We start from the raw sequence: 20488 nt of genomic DNA, 5'->3' as shown, positions 1-20488 counted from the left end.
CAAACTAGTTGCTAAGGTGTTGCTATGGTATCCATGTTGGTTGCTATGGTGTTGTTAAGTGGTTGCTAGGTGGTTGCAATTACCTGTCCTGATGGAGTACTTACGTTTTGGTGGTTATCTGGACATCGCTAACATGGCTTTGTAATGCACAACCATAAACCAGAATGTTTCGCACTATAAACTGGACTGGATTATAAAGCCGGGTTATAAGGCTAGTCGTAGTTAGTGCTAGTAAATGCCGCCTGACAGCCCTGGAACCCTGAGTGTGAGCCAGGGTGATATTAGCTAGTGGTTCGTCCCACAAAGCTTGTTTTAACAAGATAAACATGAAGACTACAGTCTGATAATACTCAGCTCTGAATGGCGAAAGAGCTAGCGCTTAGCGCTGAGGTTAGCGGCTTATGCTAATGCTCCAGCAGTGCTAGCCGAGGATAGCAGCAGGCTACAGGCCGATAATACTCACCTCTGAACGGTAAAAGAGCTATCGCGGTTAGTGGGTAATGCTAGTACTGCTCCAGCATTGCTAGTCGGGGTTAACAGCAGGCTACAGGCTGATAATACTCACCTCTGAACAGTGAAAGAGATAGCGCTGTGGTTAGCAGCTAATGCTAATACTGCTCCAGTCTCGGTGCTGGAGAAACTTTACTGAAACTCCTGTATAACTCTGTACTTCAGTGGAGTGACTTTACTGCTCCTTAATACCTGACTGATAGAATTCATACATAAGGAGCACCAGATTATCAGGTGCACTGTGGCTTAGTGGTTAACATGTTGTCGAACATTTACAAAAACAGAGATTGACATGACAAAGAAAATAATAACTACACTTAATCATTTTAAAATAACACTAAATAAAATATTAAAATAGATTAAAAAATAAAAATAGAATTAGAATAAAAAATATATAAGTATTATTAGAATAGAACCTGATTTAATTAGAAATTAAGATCAAAAGAAAATAAGATTAATACAACAAAATTTAGTTAAAATTAAGCGAAAAAAATATTACATAATACAATAAAAATACAAATAAATAAATGAACTAAAAAAGAATAAAAGCAATAATAATAATAATAATAATAATAATAATAATAATAATAATAATAATAATAATAATAATAATAATAATAAAATTAGGAAAGAAATAAAAAGGAAATAAAGAACTAAAATAAAAAATAAAATTTAAGAATAAAATAAAAGTTAATATTAAATAAAACAGGTACAGGCTGTCTGAAGGTGGATCTCCAGGTGGACGGTTGTTTCCGGTTGAGAGTATGCTGTACTCTATTGGCTGCCGCTTCTGTGTGGATGAGCGCTAAGAATGAATGGTTGTGAGTAAAAAGTGTGTAAATTGTAAAGCGTTTTTGTGTTTATAGAAAGACGCTTTATAATATAACATTTATTATAAGACGCACTGTCAATTTTTTGGGAAAATTAATTTTAAAAACTTCTTATAGTCTAAAAAACAACGTAATCTTCTAACATCTTCCTCTTATCCTTCTCTGACAGAGCTCAGTGACGTATGACGAGGTGTTTCGGGGGGTGCAGGGGAAGTCGATCCTGTCTCGGCTGCGATTGGACGGGAAGGTGGCGTACGTGACGGGAGCAGGACAGGGCATCGGCAGGGCCTTCGCCCACGCTCTCGGAGAGGCTGGAGCCAAAGTGGCCATCGTAGATATAGATAAAACCAAGGCCGAGAGAGTGACCCACGAACTCACCCTGAAAGGTCTGTGCTGCTTTAACCCTTAACCCTTAAAACCCTTAAACTGGATTTCCCGTCCAAAATCTCACCTTGTGTTCTCAGCTTAATTACTCAGGAATCCCTTCACACATAAACATAATCTATATATGGTTAGAAAGGGCGGAGCTTACTCTTTCTAAAAATAGTGATCACATCCCAGTGCGGTAAAGCTAAATCTACAAGAAAGCCATTGAGAAAAACACCTAAAAAAGTGAAAAATCTCCTTCCCCAACCAATATTATTTACCTTTAGTGCTTCAAACACATTTATATGATGTTTCAAACCAAATAATAGTGGAGTTATGTGTCATAACTAAGTTTTGGGAGTGAGCCACGCCCTCACTCCTCCCACTTCCTTCCCTATTTAAACAGTCACTTCCTCTCTACCTACTCATTGAACAAACCTCGCATGTGGTGTTGCCGACCGCTCCTTACCTGGTACACGATGGTTCTGCACCTGTCTGTCTCCTGCGACCAGCTGCTCCCATCCACCCTGACTCCTCCACTGCCTCTGCTCCAGGCTGCCTTCCCTGGTAGTGGTTTTATCTTGTCTCGGCTGCTGTGGCTATCGTCTCCTCTACCTGGTCTGGCAGCTCCCGTATGGTCTCCTCGGCCCTTGAGCGGTCTCTCTTGCCGCAGCTGCTAAACCCTTCCTCCTGCCCCTGCGGGGCCTCCACGCGTTCTCCGCGTTCTCTCTCTTTCCGCCATCTCTCCAGCGACGCTGCCGCTGTTTATCCTCTCCTGCTGCCACTGCGGGGCCTCCACGCGATCTCCGCGTCCTCGGCGGTCTCTCTCCCTCTCTCTTCGCCGCTGCTGCTTCCTTCACGAGGCCTCCCCGCGACCCTGTCATCCGCGGCGGTCTCTCTCTCTCTCTCTCTCTCTCTCTCTCTCTCTCTCTCTCTCTCTCTCTCTCTCAGCGCTTCCGCTGAACCACTCCTGCTACACTCACAGGGCTTCCTCGCGTCTTCGCCGGAGTCCTCTTCAACCCTTTTCGGCGCTGCACGCGCCCCTCCGGCGGCTCGCTGCACTGCTTGGAGCCGTCTGTTTTACATTTCCTCCTACTACTGCCTCTCTGGGCGATAATCGAGCTTCGAGCGTGGACGCGCCTCCTCTCTCTCTCTCTCGCCCTTCTCTTTCTCTCACTTTCTCTCTCTGCCGCTACCGCGGCCCGCTCCGACCTGCGTTTCTTTTCCACCCAACCCGCTGGCCGGGTATGGCTCCGCCTTCCTGCAGCCTCACTGGGCCGTTCTTGAGCGTAGCCACGCCTCCTCTCTCTCTCTCTGTCGGCGTGCCTCCTTATCCGTGGATCAGCGGTTTTTCTGCAGATGTGTTCAGCGCCCCTCTCTCTCTCGCTCGCTCGCTCGCTCGCTCGCTACCGGCGCCCACGCCGGTGCCGCTACCGCGGCCCGCTCTTCCTTTTTTCCCTTCCAGCCCGTGTTTCTTTTCCGCCCGACCCGCTGGCTGGGTGTGGCTCCGCCTTCCTACAGCCTCACTGGGCCGTTCTAGAGCGTAGCCACGCCTCCTCTCTCTCTCTCTCTCTCTGTCTGCGTGCCTTCTCATCCATGGATCAGCGGTATTTCTGCATATGAGTTCAGCGCCCCTCTCTCTCTCTCTCTCTCTCTCTCTCTCTCTCCCTCCCTCTCTCTCTCTCAGCATCTTCTTTCTCTCTCTGCCTCTACCGGCGCCCACGCCGTTTCCACTGCCTCTGCCGGCGCCCGCGCCGCTCCCGTGGCCCGCCCTTTCCTGTTTCCCCTTCCAGCATGCTTTTTCCGCCTGACCCGCTGGCTTGGTGTGGCTCCGCCTCCCTGCAGCCTCACTGGGCGGTACTCGAGCATGGCCACTGTGATATTACTGCTGCTGATTTGGCGCCGCCTGCTGGTCACGTGCTGCTGATTTCAGTGTAGACGGCTGCATGTCGGGAGACCCCCAGCTGCCTGTGATATCCCTGCCGTGGGCCGGCTTGCTGGCGGCCCGGAACTGGCGTTCCTCCGAATGCTGACCTCGTTTCGGAATTTAAGACAATTATCCACCGTGGTGTCTATCCTTTGAGCTGGACAGAGTGCGTGGGTCGCATATGCTCCCTGCTTCATTCATAACCCTCCTCACCATGATCGCGATCATTTTCGCCATCATTATACTTATCTTACCATCGTATTCATCTTTGCCATCGGCATCTTCACCCTTGCAGTCTTTGCCTCCATATCTCTGCCACCATCGCTGCTCTGTCTATTGTCTTGTGCCATTGTCGTCACCACGATCCTTGGCACCCTCATCATACTCACCTCCATCATCACCATCGCATGGCCATCTTCACCATCGTCGTCATCACCACCATCTTTGCATCACCATCGTAGTCGTCATCTTCATGGCAGTCTTCGCCATCATCACCTCCATCTTTGCCCACATCACCATCATCGCCACAATCTTCTCGCCGGCATCTTCATCACTTTCACCTGCTTCGCCTGCATCATTGCTTTCGTCATCGCCATGGTCTTGAGCGTGATCTCGCTCTCGTCATTGCCCTCTTTATCGTCATCGTCATCACCACCATCTCCGCCTGCATCGCCTTCATCTCCGCCATAGTCTTCATCACCATTGCCATTGTCTCTGCCTACATCACCGCCTTCATCTCTGTTACCGCCATCTTCTGGCCTGCATATTCGTTGCTTTCACCTTCTTCGCTCTCATCAACGCCATGCTGAGCATCATCTCATCCTCATCGTGGCCATTTTCACCTTAATCGTCTCCGCCTCCTTTGTCTGCATCGCCTTCATCGTCGCTGCCATAGTTTTCGTCGTGGCTATCATTGTCATTGTAGTAGCCATCTTCATCCTCATCATTGCCGCACTCTCTGCCTACATCCCATCAGCGCGATCTTCTCACCTACGTCTTCATCTTCCTCGTCTTCATTGCCATCGTCTTGGGCATCACCTTGCCCTCGCTATGGCCATCTTCGCCACCATGGTCATCATCATCGCCCCCATCTCTTCCTGCATCGCCTTCATCTCTGCCACTGTTGTCATGGCCGTCCTCATTGTCTTTGTCTCTGTCATCGCCATCATCGCTGCGATCTTCTCGCCTTCATCTCCATCTTCCTCATCTTCATCGCCATCGTCTTGGGCGTCACCTTGCCCTCGCTTTGGCCACCATGGTCACCATCGCCACCATCTCTGCCTGCATCACCTTCATCATCTCTGCCACAGTTGTCATGGCCATCCTCATTGTCGTCGTCTCTGTCATCGACATCATCATCGCTGCGATCTTCTCGCCTTCGTCTTCTTCATCGCCATCGTCTTGGGCGTCACCTTGCCCTCGCTTTGGCCACCGTGATCACCATCGCCACCATCTCTGCCTGCATCACCTTCATCATCTCTGCCACAGTTGTCATGGCCATCCTCATCGTCGTCGTCTGTCTGTCATCGACATCATCATCACTGCGATCTTCTCGCCTTCGTCTTCATCTTCATCGCCATCGTCGTGGGCATCACCTTGCCCTCACTGTGGCCATCTTCACCACCATGGTCACCATCGCCACCGTCTCTGCCTGCATCACCTTAATCATCTCTGCCACAGTTGTCATGGCCATCCTCATTGTCGTCGTCTCTGTCTGTCATCAACATCATCATCGCTGCGATCTTCTCGCCTTCGTCTTCATCTTCATCGCCATCGTCTTGGGCATCACCTTGCCCTCACTTTGGCCATCTTCATCACCATGGTCACCATCGCCACCATCTCTGCCCGCATCACCTTCATCACCTCTGCCTCAGTTTTCAGGGCCAACCTCATTGTCTCCATCTCTGTCTGTCATCGCCATCATCATCGCTGCAATCTTCCCGCCTTCGTCTTCATTTTCTTTGCCTTCGCCACCATCGTCTTGGGCATCATCTTGCCCTCACTTTGGCCATCTTCACCACCATCGGCATCATTGCCACCATCTCTGCCTGTCATCGCCATCATCGCCGCAACTTCATAGCTTGCACCTTCACCGCCCGCATAATCGCCACCATCTGGGACGTAATCTCGCCCTCTTCATTCCAATCTTTCGTTGCCGTTGTAACAATCACCCTCACCGTACTAACCTTTGTCACCGCCACCCTCGTCTTCGCCTCCTTACCCATCTTCGCTACACCAGTCGGTCTGTCCTCCCTGCCCATCCTCAATCATCCCAACACCAGTCCATCTGTCCTCCCTGCCCATCCTCCATCATCCCAACACCAGTCGGTCTGTCCTCCCTGCCCATCCTCCATCATCCCAACGCCATTTCATCTGTCCTCCCTGCCCATCCTCCATCATCCCAACACCAGTCCATCTGTCCTCCCTTCCCATCCTCCATCTTCCCACCGCCATTCCAACTGTCCTCATTCTGTCTGTCCTCCCTACTCTCTTTTGTTTATCTCCTGTTGCTGCCATCTTCCCACCCCGTCTTCCCACCCTGTCTTCCCACTCCATCGCCCCGTCTTCCCGCTCCGTCTTCCCTCTCCATCTTCCCACTACCTTGCCCAGTCTTCCCACTCCATCGCCCCGTCTTCCCACACCGTCTTCCCACTCCATCGCCCCGTCTTCCCACTCAGTCTTCCCACTCCATCGCCCCGTCTTCCCACACCATCTTCCCACTCCATCGCCCCCCCCCCCCCCCCCCCTCACTTCTGTTGGACCGTCGGGAGCACCCCTTCTACCTTACCGGGTCGCTCCTGCTGCGCATGCGGGTCGGTGGCTGCTTTTGGGGCCTTTAAACTACATGTACAACACGTGCATCATTCCATTAAGTCGCTCAACACTACCTTTCCACTTCAACCGATTTCTGCCACCAAGGACCTCATTCATTCTTATACTCGAATAGGCTGGCAGCACCTTCAAATACCTTACTTAATTATTCCCTACCTTTCTTTCCTTTGACTTCCACACTGCCTTCCCCTTGCATCGGTTCATCCTCTGGCTTTCTCAAAGACTACAAGGTCGGACTTCCAACACTCAGTTGCTTCTTAAATCCTAGCAGTGGTCGAAAGTTCTGATTTAATTTTTGGGGCTTCGGCTTCACGCTTTACAGCGAAGCTGCCCCGAACTCCATCCCAAATACTCTGAGTTCGCTCCCCCTCTTTCTTCTTCTCTGCCCAATCAAGGGCGTGGGTCAATACTAGCAAAGTGGAGTTATGTGTCATAACTAAGTTTTGGGAGTGAGCCACGCCCTCACTCCTCCCACTTCCATCCCTATTTAAACAGTCACTTCCTCTCTACCTACTCATTGAACAAACCTCGCACCCACCTCCTCCCCATCTTCCTCCTTCTTTAATTTTATTCTCTTCTCATGTTTCTCTTCATGAGAGGGGGGGCTTCGGCTTCACGCTTTACAGCGAAGCTGCCCCGAACTCCATCCCAAATACTCTGAGTTCGCTCCCCCTCTTTCTTCTTCTCTGCCCAATCAAGGGCGTGGGTCAATACTAGCAAATCAGTAAATAAAGACTCAAAAGTGTCCACAGAAAAAGTGTGAAACTACCTGCTTTACTCAAACTAAAGCTAGGTATGGTGTGCGCACTACTTTGTATAGTTTTTATTTATTTTAATTGCACATTTTTACTAAGTAGTTATTTTGCACTAAACTAACATTTTTTTAGACTAAAACGTTTATATTTTTGTATATATATGTTTTCTTTGTGTGTCCTGATTAAAATACTGAAAGGTATAGGCTGCTCTGAGTGTCAGGTTTTTAGTATCTACATGTATCCTAGAGGTGTGATTATTGATTATCAAGATACATAAAATAAATCCGCCTGATGCTGTTTCTCCATGTATTTTATCAAATTAATAATTAATAATCCATGTAATGAAATATATATTATCAATATTCTTATGCTTTCAACTCATAAACACAATAGTCTAACCATTTTTGAAAAGATATCTGAGGTGTGAATATATTTACAGTCAAAATATATACATTGAAAAATAAGTAAAAAAAAAAAAAACAGGTACTTGGTAAAATTTTGACCAAAACATGATCAGTTCCAGGAAAATATAACAATTCTACCCATGCTGTCCAATGAAATATATTTCCAAAGCAGCTACTCTACAGGAGAGAGATAAAACATTCTTAACTCTCAATGGAAGTAAATGTAAAAAATAGTTTATTTCAGGTCATTCTGGATCATTTCTATTGGGCGATTCATCAAGAAATTTTGGCACAGTGTAAGGGACAGCTTCTTTGTTACAATTATGTATTCAACTAAAAATCGACAAAAATGAAGCTGTTTTTTATTGGACAGCGACGATATACAGAGTAAATGTGTCAGTATTAAATCACCACTTTAAGTGTTGAAGCTCACTCAGTGTTAATCAGTGCTGAAATTAACACTGGCACATTTAATGCAATAATAGTAGAAGTATATACAGTACCAATCAAAACTTTGGACGCTCATTAAATTCAGTGTATTTTCATTATTTTAAAATGTTCTGCACTGTAGATTAATATTCAACTCATCCAAACTATGAAGAAAAACATATAGAATTATTTAGTAAACACAAATAAGTCAAATAAACTAGAATATGTTTTATATTTTACATTCTTTAAAGTAGCTCCTCTTGTTTAGATGATCAGTTTTACACATCTCTAACTGGAATCACCTGGAATTCAGGGTTTCAGTTAACAGCTGTGCTGAACTCATCAAGAGTTAATTATTTGAAACTCTCACTAACTTTACTCAATTTTCCAGTGACCCGTTGCACCTATTTTTTTTTAGTTCTGTGAGATGCATATTTTAAGTTTCATTAACAACCCTAGAATTTTGGTACAGTTAAAGAAAATATGTATTTTATATTTTTGGATATAAATATTATCTGTGAACCAAATACAACTAAGTTGGTGCAGTTACATATTTTGCATTCTGTCAGCTACATGTGTTAGATAGATAGATGGATGGATGGATGGATGGGTGGATGGATGGATGGATGGATGGATGGATGGATGGATGGATGGATGGATGGATGGATAGTGTATTATGTAATGTAATTTCATGTAATAATAACTGCAAAAACTGTAAATTACATCATGTGTTTCACATTTTAGTGGGTTTAAATCTTTCAGACTGATTACAATCCACCCACCACTGTGAAAAAAATCAGACTGAGCTTAATTCTTTTAAACAGACATCTGAATTTTGCCAAAAATGTGATATATTGATCCTTCCTTTTGTTTTTAAATGTAGAATGAAAAATGAATAATTTGCTTCTCTTCCAAAACCTTCCAGTAGATGGAGCTCTTCTACCAGGATATAGAATAAAAACATGCTCTTGCTTTTCAGAGCTTGATTCAGTTTTATAATAAAAAATACAATAAACATACATAAAACACACATTAAAAAGTATATTTTATGTGTTTTATATATATATATATATATATATATATATATATGTTATATATATATTTACAGTGGTACATTTTTTTAAATGAATAAAATATTAAATATCGTTATTGCAAAAATGATATGCTGATATACATCCTAGGAATTTTTTTTATATATATATTTAAAAATATACTATATACTATACTATATACTATTATTACACTTTATTACAGCTTATTAAAGACCATTTCAGTTTATTATTGTTTATTACAGATTATTACATGTTATTACAGTTGATCATAGTTTATTACAGATTATTACAGTTTATTACAGTTTATTATTGTTTATTACGGTTTATTACAGTTTATCACAGATTATTACAGATTATTACACTTTATTACAGTTTATTAAAGATTATTTCAGTTTATCATAGTTTATTACAGTTTATTACACTTTATTACAGATTAGTACAGTTTATTTCAGTTTATCATGGTTTATTACGGTTTATAACGGTTCACTCAGCCGTGTCTCGTCTCCTGAGCGCAGGGATCTGCAGTATGGCGCTGGCTGCAGATATCAGCAGGGCGGAGGACGTTCAGCAGATGATTGACAGCATTATCAGTAAGTGGGGCGGGGTTCACATAGCCTGCAACAACGCAGGAATCAACATGAACTCGGCGAGTGAAGACACGGCTCTGGACGAGTGGGACCAAACCTTCAACGTTAACCTCAGAGGAACATTCATGTGTTGCCAGGTATTCTTCTTTATATATCCCCCATAATAAAGCTCCTCACTGCAGCTCCACTAATCCCACATCTCCCACACATCTCCCATTCAATCAGATTTTCCTTATTTCTTTATTTAATTTATTTTCTACATTTTAGATTAATATTAAAGACAGGAAAATGATTAAGGGACACTTAAATAAAGAATTAGGGGTACTACTTTAAAATAAGACTACCCTTATAAAGGGTTTATAAGTGGTTCATAAATAACTTTATTAAATATTATTGAACAGGTTGTAAATGCCTTAAAAAAAACATTGATTTTCAGTTGCAACAATCAATAAATCAATTAAAAGGGCAACAGTGATATGCTGTTTACTTATTCATTTACATATTTAACTTAATCATTTAATTTAATTAAACTAGTTCACTTAATAGTCAAACATACTTATAAATATATTAATATGACAGGTTTAATGCTGACTCATAGAAAATACAAAGTAAGATCCGTATATATATATAAATAGAGATTATAAGTATAAATGAGTGTGAGTTATTTATTTATGTATTTCTATTTGTTGTTATATATTTATTTACTGCTTATTATTGAGTTTGTAACAATTTTGCAACCTATTTAATGACCATTAATAAGCTCCTTTATAAAACATTTATAAACTCTTTATAAAGGTGGCTCCGGATTAAGTAGTAAACAGTACTACATAAAAAGGGTCTTCATGAGGGAGAGTCACCTGGAATAGTTTTCTCAGCATCTTGAAGGAAGGAGTTCCTGGAGGTGCTGAACAATAGTTGCTGCTTTTCCTTCAAGCTGTGAAGCTCCAGCTCCTCCCAATTAAATCACCTCAAATCACCATCTCAGTTTATCAGCTTTAGATCAGGAGATTAATGTGGAGGAAAAACACTTTTTTAAAACTATATGCTACGTAATTGCATATTTAAGTGTCAATTAATCGTTTTCATGTCTTTAATATAAATCTATAATGTTGAATATAAATTTAATAAAGAAATAATAAGAAAAACACTGAATGGGAATAAATGTGCAAAGACACTAATTTAGGTCAATCTGTAAAACCATCTATACGATTTGAGTATTTGAAATATATTTCAGGTAGATTAGATTTTCTGCTTTTTTTAGAGGCTTAAACTGAAAGATTAGAGAAAATAAACGTCCAGTCTACAAATAACAGCACAGACAGAAAAATTCAAAATTACATTTAATAAATCATTCAGAATTTGTGCTAAAATATGTAATATTGTCACTGCTGTGCTGATCTACTCTATACTCAGCCTTTGGCCTTGTGCCTATGTCCGCAGTAAAGCAGTGCCAATATTACACATTATAGCACTTTTGCTATTACATGTATTATTGCTTAATTATTATTTTAATATATGATTTTTCACAAGTGTTTGAACTGTAAATTGTAAGTAAAGTATGAATTTTGTTGGTAATCACTGCCGTATATCAGCAGGAAGTTTTGGACATGTTAGAAATGAAACGCATGTTTTTTGCTATGCCATTAGATAATCCACAGCAAGGTGCATTAGGCTTGAATTTGAGTTTTAATTGCACCAGAAGTAAAGGCATAAAGATATCAAAAGCAGTGTGTAAGACTGGTGGAGGAGAACATGATGCCGAGATGCATAAAAAAACTGTGATTAAAAACCAACCAGGGTTATTCCACCAAATATTGATTATTTCTGAACTCTTAAAACTTTATGAATATGAACTTGTTTTCTTTGCATTATTTAAGGTCTGAAAGCTCTGCATCTTTTTTGTTATTTCAGTCATTTCTCATTTTCTGTAAATAAATGCTCTAAATGAGAATATTTTTATTTGGAATTTGGGAGAAATGTTGTCTGTAGTTTATAGAATAAAACAACAATGTTCATTTTACTCAAATATAAACCTATAAATAGCAAAATCAGGGAAACTGATTCTCTTGTTTTTTCCAGAGATGTATATGACTTTTTTTTTTTACAAAGGTTAGGACTGTATAGTGTAAGTAAAGTATGAGTTTTGTTGGTAGAACTTTTGTTAGACGTATTTTAATCACTGCTGTACATCAGTAGGAACTTTTGGACATGTTAGAAATTAAATGCGTGTTTTTGAGCGAGGAATAAAGAAGTGTGGAAATTATTTGGTTTGCCATTAGATAATCCACAGCGAGGTGCATTAGGCTTGAATTTAAAATTTCAACTGCACCAGGAAGGAGTAAATGCAAAAAGTTATCCAAAAGCAGTGTGTAAGACTGGTGGAGGAGAACATGATGCCAAGATGCATGAAAAACAACTGTGATTAAAAAACCAACCAGGGTTATTCCACCAAATATTGATTTCTGATCTTTTTTTTGCATTATTTGAGGTCTGAACGCTCTGCATCTTTTTTGTTATTTCAGCCATTTCTCATTTTCTGCAAATAAATGCTCTAAATGACACAATTTTAATTGTAATTTGGGAGAAATGTTGTCTGTAGTTTATAGAATAAAACAACAATGTTCATTTTACTCAAACACAAACCTATAAATAACAAAATCAGAGAAACTACTTTAATTCTCTTAAGGTAGTGTAAGTAAAGTATGAGTTTTGTTGGTAGAACTTTTGTTGGACGTATTTTAATCACTGCTGTACATCAGCAGGAACTTTTGGACACGTTAGAAATGAAACGCGAGTGTTTTTGAGGGAGGAATAAAGAAGTGTGGATATTATTTGGCATGCATTAGATAATCCACAGCGAGGTGCATTAGGCGAAACCCAAAGCGGATGGAGATGTCTTACTGGCTTTTAAATGAGCGCTGACGTTTCTGACACTTCCTGCCTCTCCCTGGCTCGTGTCGAGGGTGTGCTCTGCCTTTTTTCCAGCCGGCGTTTGCTGTGCTCTGATTAGTAAAGGTGTCAATACTGTGGCGTTTCCTCTAAAAGCGCATTTGTCTCTTTTCTCCCTTAAATTACTGCCTCAGGCAGCCGGGCGTGTCATGCTGAAGCAAGGCTACGGCAAGATAATCAACACCGCCTCCATGGCCAGTTTAATAGGTGAGTGATGAAATTCTACTGCTGTTCCTTCAGATATTATTCGCTCTGAATTTAATACTGTTTTCCAATGTCTCAGGGTGAGATTTGGGGGGGAAATGCAAAGAGTTTTGCTAAGTAACACTGAGAGAGAATACTACTTTCTAAGAAAAGTAGAAGCAGAGGATTCCTAGAAGGTATTGTCACCGGCCAATGAAAAACAAGTATCTTAATTAGTAATTAGAAACTGTCCCCGACACTGTGTTTACATTTCTTGATGAACTGACCAATAGAAATGCTTCAAAATGACATGAATATGTCTTATTTCATGGTTTTAACCGATTAAAAATATGAATCAGATTAATCACCACAGTATCCTGTGATTATTTGCGATTAATGGCACTTGTTTTTCTATTTTATAAGACACATTTTTTTTATAGTGGATATTTAAATTTAAATAAATAAAAGAAAAAAGATAAGAAATGTAAAATGCAATTTTATTTATAATAAAATATTTATTTAAATTAAAATACTCTAATCTACTCTCTACTCTGATCTACTCTATTCTAGTGTACTCTATTCTACTCCATTCCATTTTATCTTAGTCTACTCTACTCTCGCTACTGTACTCCCTCTACTCTACTCTACTCTACTCTACTGTACTATCTACTCTCTACTCTATTCTACTCTACACTCTAGTCTCTACTCTAATCTACTCTACTCTACTCTACTTTACACTACTCTAATCTACTCTACTCTACTCTCTACTCTACTCTACTATCTACTCTCTACTGTACTCAAATATATATACGTATATATTCTCTACTCTCTCTACTCTACTCTCCTTACTGCACTCTAATCTACTCTACATTCTCTACTTTACTCAACTTTACACTCTACTCTAATGTACTCTACTCTACTCCACTCCATTTTATCTTAGGGTGTACTCACACTAGGCAATCCGAACCGTGCCCGGGCACGGTTACCTCCCAAAGCACGGTTCGTTTGGCTAGTGTGATCGCTCCGAACCGTGCCCGGGCCTGCTTGAAGAGGTGGGCCCGAGCACGGTTCACTTGGACCCGTGCCCGGGCACGGATCAAGATGACGTCAGTGATGCGACGCTACTGTAAACGGAGGACGTTTTATACACAATTCTGCATATAATATTTTTGAAAAGGGTTCTAAAGAGCACCATAATGGTTAGTGTTACCCATAATAAATTAGGACTACTATCTACAAGTCCTAAACAACAAACACATTTTATTATTACTTGAGTTTTATGTTTCGCTCCTTTGGTCACTATTTATGTATATAGCAAGTACGTCTCTTACCTTACTGATAAACGTGAATTGTAGTCCGCGAGTAAAGCTGCAAATTTCTCCCTGGACGTCTGCTGCTTGTGTAAAAACCTTCTTACACGTGCAGCACGATTAGCAGTAAATCGTTGTGTTGCACAATCAATGAATCTCTGGTTCAGTTGCGTATTTGCACGCCCAAAACGACTCCAGAGAAACAAAAACAACAGTACAATCCTGAACTCCATTGTTTTGCGCGCGCATACTGTTCTTCAAAACAAAAGTCACCTGTTGACGAAAGCGTGCTCGGGCACGGATCGTTTAGCGCAGTGTGAGTGCAGGCCTGCGGGGGAGTGGGGAGGGGGCCGAACCGTGCTCCGGCACGATTCAACCAAAACGGGCCTAGTGTGAGTACACCCTTAGTCTACTCTACTGTACTCTACTGTACTCTACTCTCTAATCTACTCTACTCTACTCTAATGTACTCTGCTTTACTCCACTCCGTTTTATCTTAGTGTACTCTACTCTCTCTACTATACTCTACTCTACTCTAGAATGAAATGACATAAAGCAATCAGTATCTCTTATCAAGCGTCGTATGAGTTCACTGCACATCCACATGTATGATTAGGATTCCACTGCTAAAGTCCCTCAATGAATTAAATAAATGATTGATTAAAATGGCAGTGCTGTAATAAATGTATTATACTTTGTTGGTTTGTTTTTTTTACCCAGTACAACATGTTAAACTCTGTATAATACATGCATTTCACCTGTTACTTGGTTGTATTTTGCAGCTTTAAGATTTGTGTTCTTTAGAAAAGCTTTAAAAGTGTTAAAGCTGGTTTAGTCTAAATAAGGATTTGAGGAACAGACTGAAGCTCTTTTGGCTCACAGGAGGTATAAAGACCTGAAAGCTTTGAGTAGAGATGACTGGGGATAAATGTAGGAGGTTTTAACATTATTCCCAGAGCAGCACTGTCACTATTATACACACTAATACAGACACAAAGAATGACTTTTTTCTAATATGTGATCATATTTGCATGGTATTTAGAATGCAAATTTGATCTTTTTCAATCTTTTGATCTTTTTTTTTAGTTTCAGATTGTTTTAGCTGTCTTTCCCTTCTTTTATAGTTTCCTTTTTTCATTTTCTTCTTAGTTTTATTTATTCATCTCTAGTTGCATTCTTGCTATTTTTTATTACCTTTGATTTTCTTATTTATGATTTTATGAGAATTTTCTTTTAAATTCTTTTTTTTATCTTTATTTTTTATTTGTTTTATATCTTTTTTTAACATATCAGATATATCTTATTAAAATGTTGTGTCTTTTTATTTTTTTTTATTTTTTATTTTTTTTGACAATCCCTTCCCTATGTATTAGCTCAGCTACATAAGTGCAATCAATGCACTCCGAGTTTAAATAAAGATTGATTGATTAATTGATTAATTTAAGTTATTTCTAACAGTTAACTTAGCAAAGAAAATCAGTTGTGAAGCTCAGCTCTGATGAAACGAGGATTTGAAGACTTTTGATGGGCCAAAGTGGGTCTTTATCCAGCTGAAGACGTTCACGGCGAGCGAGCATCAACCCTTAAATTTATACCACGGTTTATTCTGCTTTATTTTTAGCCATCAAGCTGTCCAGTTCTCTTTTACAGGGCCGTATACGAGTGCTACCCTAAATTCATTGACCCTTTTATTATTTGCACAGCGGCGGAGCCCGTCCTGCTTATTGCCCCTCGTAGGACCATTTTTGCATCATAATAAATATAAATGTAGATGCCGTTAGAGTGTAACAGGGCTGTAAACTGCAACCTGTGGTTTAGCGAGAGTGGAGGGACTTCCTGGCGAATCTCACTGGTCCGGCGCCAGAGGCTCCTCGGCCTTTAACGGCGGAAAGATGGATTCTTCTGGCGTATAAAAAAGAAAAACAGGGGGAGGAAAAAAGCGTAGGGTAGTTTGTGACACCGTGTAACAATTCCTCCAACAGGTCCCATGCGGTGCAACAGCGGCACTCCATCAACAGTGTAGTCAAGTAGCCAATAAACTTGTGTACCATATGGACGCTAGTCCCAACTGTGGGGCAATCTGTAGAACAGGAGCATGCTGTTACACGGAGAGACGGCGGCGGGAAAGAGAGCGAGAGGACAAAAGTGATCAATTACTCACATTACATGCAGTCCTTCAGGAATTTGCTTTATTGGCCTGGACATCTGTTATAATATTGTCATAATGTGTAATCAGATGGGGCCTGTTGTAGCCAAGTTAGGGAAGAAAATACGGCTATGAAAGTCCAATTAAAATGCACGGTGACAGCGGCTCTGTCCATCTGGTGAACCGAAACACTATTGTTTCTCTCCCCCTCTTTGTTTTCCCCCTCCTCTCCTCTCTCCCGTCTCTGGAGGACGGAAGTATGTGACCTGGTTGCACAGCGAGATGAGAAGTTCTCTCTCGGAAAAAAAGAAAATTCAAATAGCACATACCTTCGCGATTCCGTCCCCTTGAGGTTATGAACAAAATATCAAATATCAACTGTCCTAAACCCTCGAGAGAAGAAGAAGAAGCTGCAACATTTGCAGTTGCATTGCATTTATTGACTGACTATAAGGACTATAAGGCCAGATGTTATATATACCAAAATATTCCAAAACAGCGTCTCTATGTCCTTCAAAACAAACAGATAAAACTACTCCCCTCTCAAAGGAGAAACAGCCCTGACCTCCAGAATCTGTTGGATTCGCAGACGTTCAATGGAAACTAGCCTATGCTTCTCTACAGGGACTAAACAAGCTGTTTTTTGTGCTTTTGCACATCTGTGTGAGCAATGAGTGCAACTTAAATATATATAGTAATTACTGTATATTAAAATATAAAAAGAAGATAAGAAGATAAACTGACTGATCGAATAAATCTTATAATAAATAAAATAAAGTTATAATGCTTTCAGCACAGGCAGCAGCTGGCAATGGGAACAGGCAGGTTTATACGGCATGTTTAAGTTCATTTTTACACTCTATTCTACTCTACTCTTCTATACTCTACTATACTCTCTCTAGTCACTTTATATTCTACTATACTCTCTCTACTCTTCTCTACTCTTTTTATTTTGCTTTACTCCACTCTCTCTACTATACTCTAGTATACTTACTCTACTCTACTCTACTCTACATCACTCTACCCTCTCTATTTTTTCTACTCTATTCTCTCTTTTCTACTTTACTCTACTTTACCCCTCTATACTATACTCTACTCTTTCTAGTCTGAAATACTCTCTCTACTCTTCTCTATTCTCTTTATTTTGCTTTACTCTACTCTCTCTACTATACTCTAGTATACTCACTCTACTCCCCTCTACTTTACTTTACCCTCTCTATTTTTTTCTACTCTATTCTCTCTACTCTACCTTACTTTACTCATCTATACTCTACTCTACTCTCTTTACTCTATTCTAGTCTCTCTACTCTACTTTACTCTCTCTGATATATATTCTCTACTCTACTCTACTCTACTCTACTCTTCTTTTCTGTACTTTACTCCCTCTGCTCCAGTATACTCTCTCTACTCTACTCTAAATGAAATAAAATAATGAATAAACCATTTAAAATCATGGTAACATTTTCTTTGAATGTCATCTCTATAAGACTCTATAAACATACTCATAACACGTTATAATGCATTCATAAGGCATTATAAACATGGCTATACATAATTATAAAAATGCATAATTCATTATAGCAATGTTTATTATGCATCATGAACTGTGATTATAATGCATTTATAGCTGCGTTTATAACATGTTATACATCAATCAATAAACTCAGTACCAGCTTGCAGACTGTATTGTGATTAAAAAAGCTTCCAATTTATAAACACACCCTCAATAATCCTATAAATATATATTTTAAACATTTAAATTATTCTTGTCTTGAATATAATATTAGTTATAGTCAATTATAATGTATTATAACAGGTCTTTGTGCGCTCTAAGTAAAGTGCCAGACTTTCATTGTAGGACTAGATTATTAATGATAGAGATATACTATTTAAACATATATATTATAAGCACAGCTTATAATGTATTATGATCAAAGGTCATAATGCTTTACAAACATGGCTTTAATTGGTTATGCATTTTTATAAACATGTATAGCCATGTTTATAATGCCTTATGAATGCATTATAACATGTTGAGAATGTGGTTATAGCGTCTAATAAAGATGACATTCATAGAAAGTGTTACCAGAATCATTTATCAAGCTTAGTATTACTTTACTGTACATCCTCTTCAGAAACTGTCTGTTTTTCAGCTGTACAGGGATAACTGAGAACATTTTTTTAATTATGACAATATTATAACAGAAACTAGATAGCAAGTTTGTTTTTCTGAGCTTTAAAGTAAAGTAGAGTTAAATAGCTGGATCACAGTTAAAAAGGGTTTAATATGGTTTAATCACACGTTCTTTGCCTCCTCAGAACAGAAGGGTAGGTAGGTTTAGATCTCGCTCTTCAGGAGCGGGCTCAGTGTGGATTTATGTAAGGCATTAAAGGCCACACTTAAGAAAGGCAGACGGCTGCTATCGGTGAGGATTAGCACGCATTGGCTTTTCTCAGCGCTGATAAGATGGATTTGGAATGATCGACTGTTTTTAAGTAAAGCTAATGCTAACACACCGGACATCATCCATCCACCCAGCTGTAAGATCTAGAACATCTTTGTTATGCAGTCATTGTCATTTGAAGTTGTCTTATTTGTTGTCTTCAAAATTAAATGCAAAAAAGGGGCTTTAATTAGACAAACTTAGGAAATAACTGCATCTAAAACCATGTAGCTTCTTTAGGTTAATGAAATTCTTTAGATGGACCCATCACTGTTTTTGGGGCTGATTGTCTTTAAGTTCCATCTCTAATGTTTTATTTACTGTTTCTCAAAAGGAAATATAGTGTACTTTTTAGGATCAAACCATATAAAAATGTAGAACTCCACAATTCACTTTTAAATCTGTCTGCACAGTTTGCTGCTTTGTGTGGTTAGTGATGTTTGTTAGCTTTGCTGTGTTGCTGTGCTAATAACTACTCACTCTATGGGCTAAAAGGTGCACCCTTGAGAAGGGTACCTGGATAGAGCTGTTAAAAGACTTTATTCTCCTTTTTTTAATGAGATGTGTTAGTTTTACACATTCGATAGGATTTCAGCTCTTGCTCATGAATGTTTGCATATAATATACATGCAAACGTATCAACTCTGACTGGCTAACAGCACTGTGAGGCAGAGAGACGGACAACAGTTAGAAACATTTTAAAATAAAGACATTTAATACAATAATACAATAATAACAGTCTTTGCAATGTTATATGTTACTTTACAACATGTGTAATAATGCCCTGCTAAGTGCAGTTCAGCCACTGACCTAGTCTTAGAGTCTCTGTAAAACACCAAATCCACCGGAGATCCTATTTAAACCTATAGTTACTTACACACAGAGGTGGGTTGTCCAGCTCTAGTGGAAACAGAACTGTTCTAAACATCTAAACACCTACCTATCTCAATTGTACTTGGCTGGTGTTTTTCCTCCATAGACTAATTCTAGCCATTTGTTTCTTAGCTCTGAATTACTGGGTAAAGCATATAAACACTGATGTGTTATTCGCACAAATAACACAGGAATGAACAGCATGCTGTTTCTAGGGCTGTTAGTTATCTCCTATCTGACGTGACGGCGTCACCGCCCGGCTTCAGCTCTGTCTGCGGGCGGTCCCGAGCCGAGGTGGGCGGGGCCATGAATACTAATTGACGGGTTGATGTAGACACGGTGCTTTTCCTGATCGACTCTGATCGTTTTTTCTGAATATTTTATTTTACTAGCTGCTGCAGACAATGAGGAAGAGATTGAGGAAGTGTTTCATCAGGTGCAGCATCATAAACATCTCAGAGAGACCTACTGTATTTCACAAAGAACAAGAACAAGTGGATTTTAGCAGAAGGAGACTTTTAAAAAAGGATGTAAAGAATGTGTGGTGACTACTAGAAAGTAAAATAAAAAAATAAATATCCTCCATTTAGCACTTCAGCTGTCCTTTCCTCAGCTGAGAACCTTGAAACAAATGGGAAATTTGGTTTACAAAGTTTCCACTTGTGATTAAGGCGCTCGAGGGACTCGTGTGGAACTTTTAGGCCAGGAAGTTGTATTTGCAATAATTCGGAGAGCACGTGAAGGCAGCATAAAACAAACGAGGTCCGGAGAGCGTGAGTCCATCTCCACATGGCCTAGCCGCTGCCTGCGCACAGCTGTGCCATATTTATCATCCTGCTCCCAACCCCAGCAATTTGGCAGTGAGATCACCGGGTGACGGGGTTAACTACT

The 20488-nt window shown here is 40.3% G+C and overlaps 1 protein-coding gene across 1 annotated transcript in view; it reads left to right on the top strand.

The window, feature by feature from the left end:
- Nucleotides 1–20488, top strand: part of zgc:113054 (uncharacterized protein LOC541322 homolog) — a 39225-nt gene that overhangs the window by 11110 nt on the left and 7627 nt on the right. The window contains exons 7-9 of the mRNA XM_022667719.2: nt 1510–1726; nt 9621–9829; nt 12776–12848. Of these exons, the coding sequence (XP_022523440.2) occupies nt 1510–1726; nt 9621–9829; nt 12776–12848 (499 nt within the window). The remainder of the gene's footprint in view (nt 1–1509; nt 1727–9620; nt 9830–12775; nt 12849–20488) is intronic.

This window comes from Astyanax mexicanus, chromosome 5 (assembly GCF_023375975.1).
Source record: "Astyanax mexicanus isolate ESR-SI-001 chromosome 5, AstMex3_surface, whole genome shotgun sequence".
In the NCBI taxonomy this organism is placed as follows: domain Eukaryota; kingdom Metazoa; phylum Chordata; class Actinopteri; order Characiformes; family Acestrorhamphidae; genus Astyanax; species Astyanax mexicanus.
This window is presented reverse-complemented; position numbering and strand designations above follow the sequence as displayed.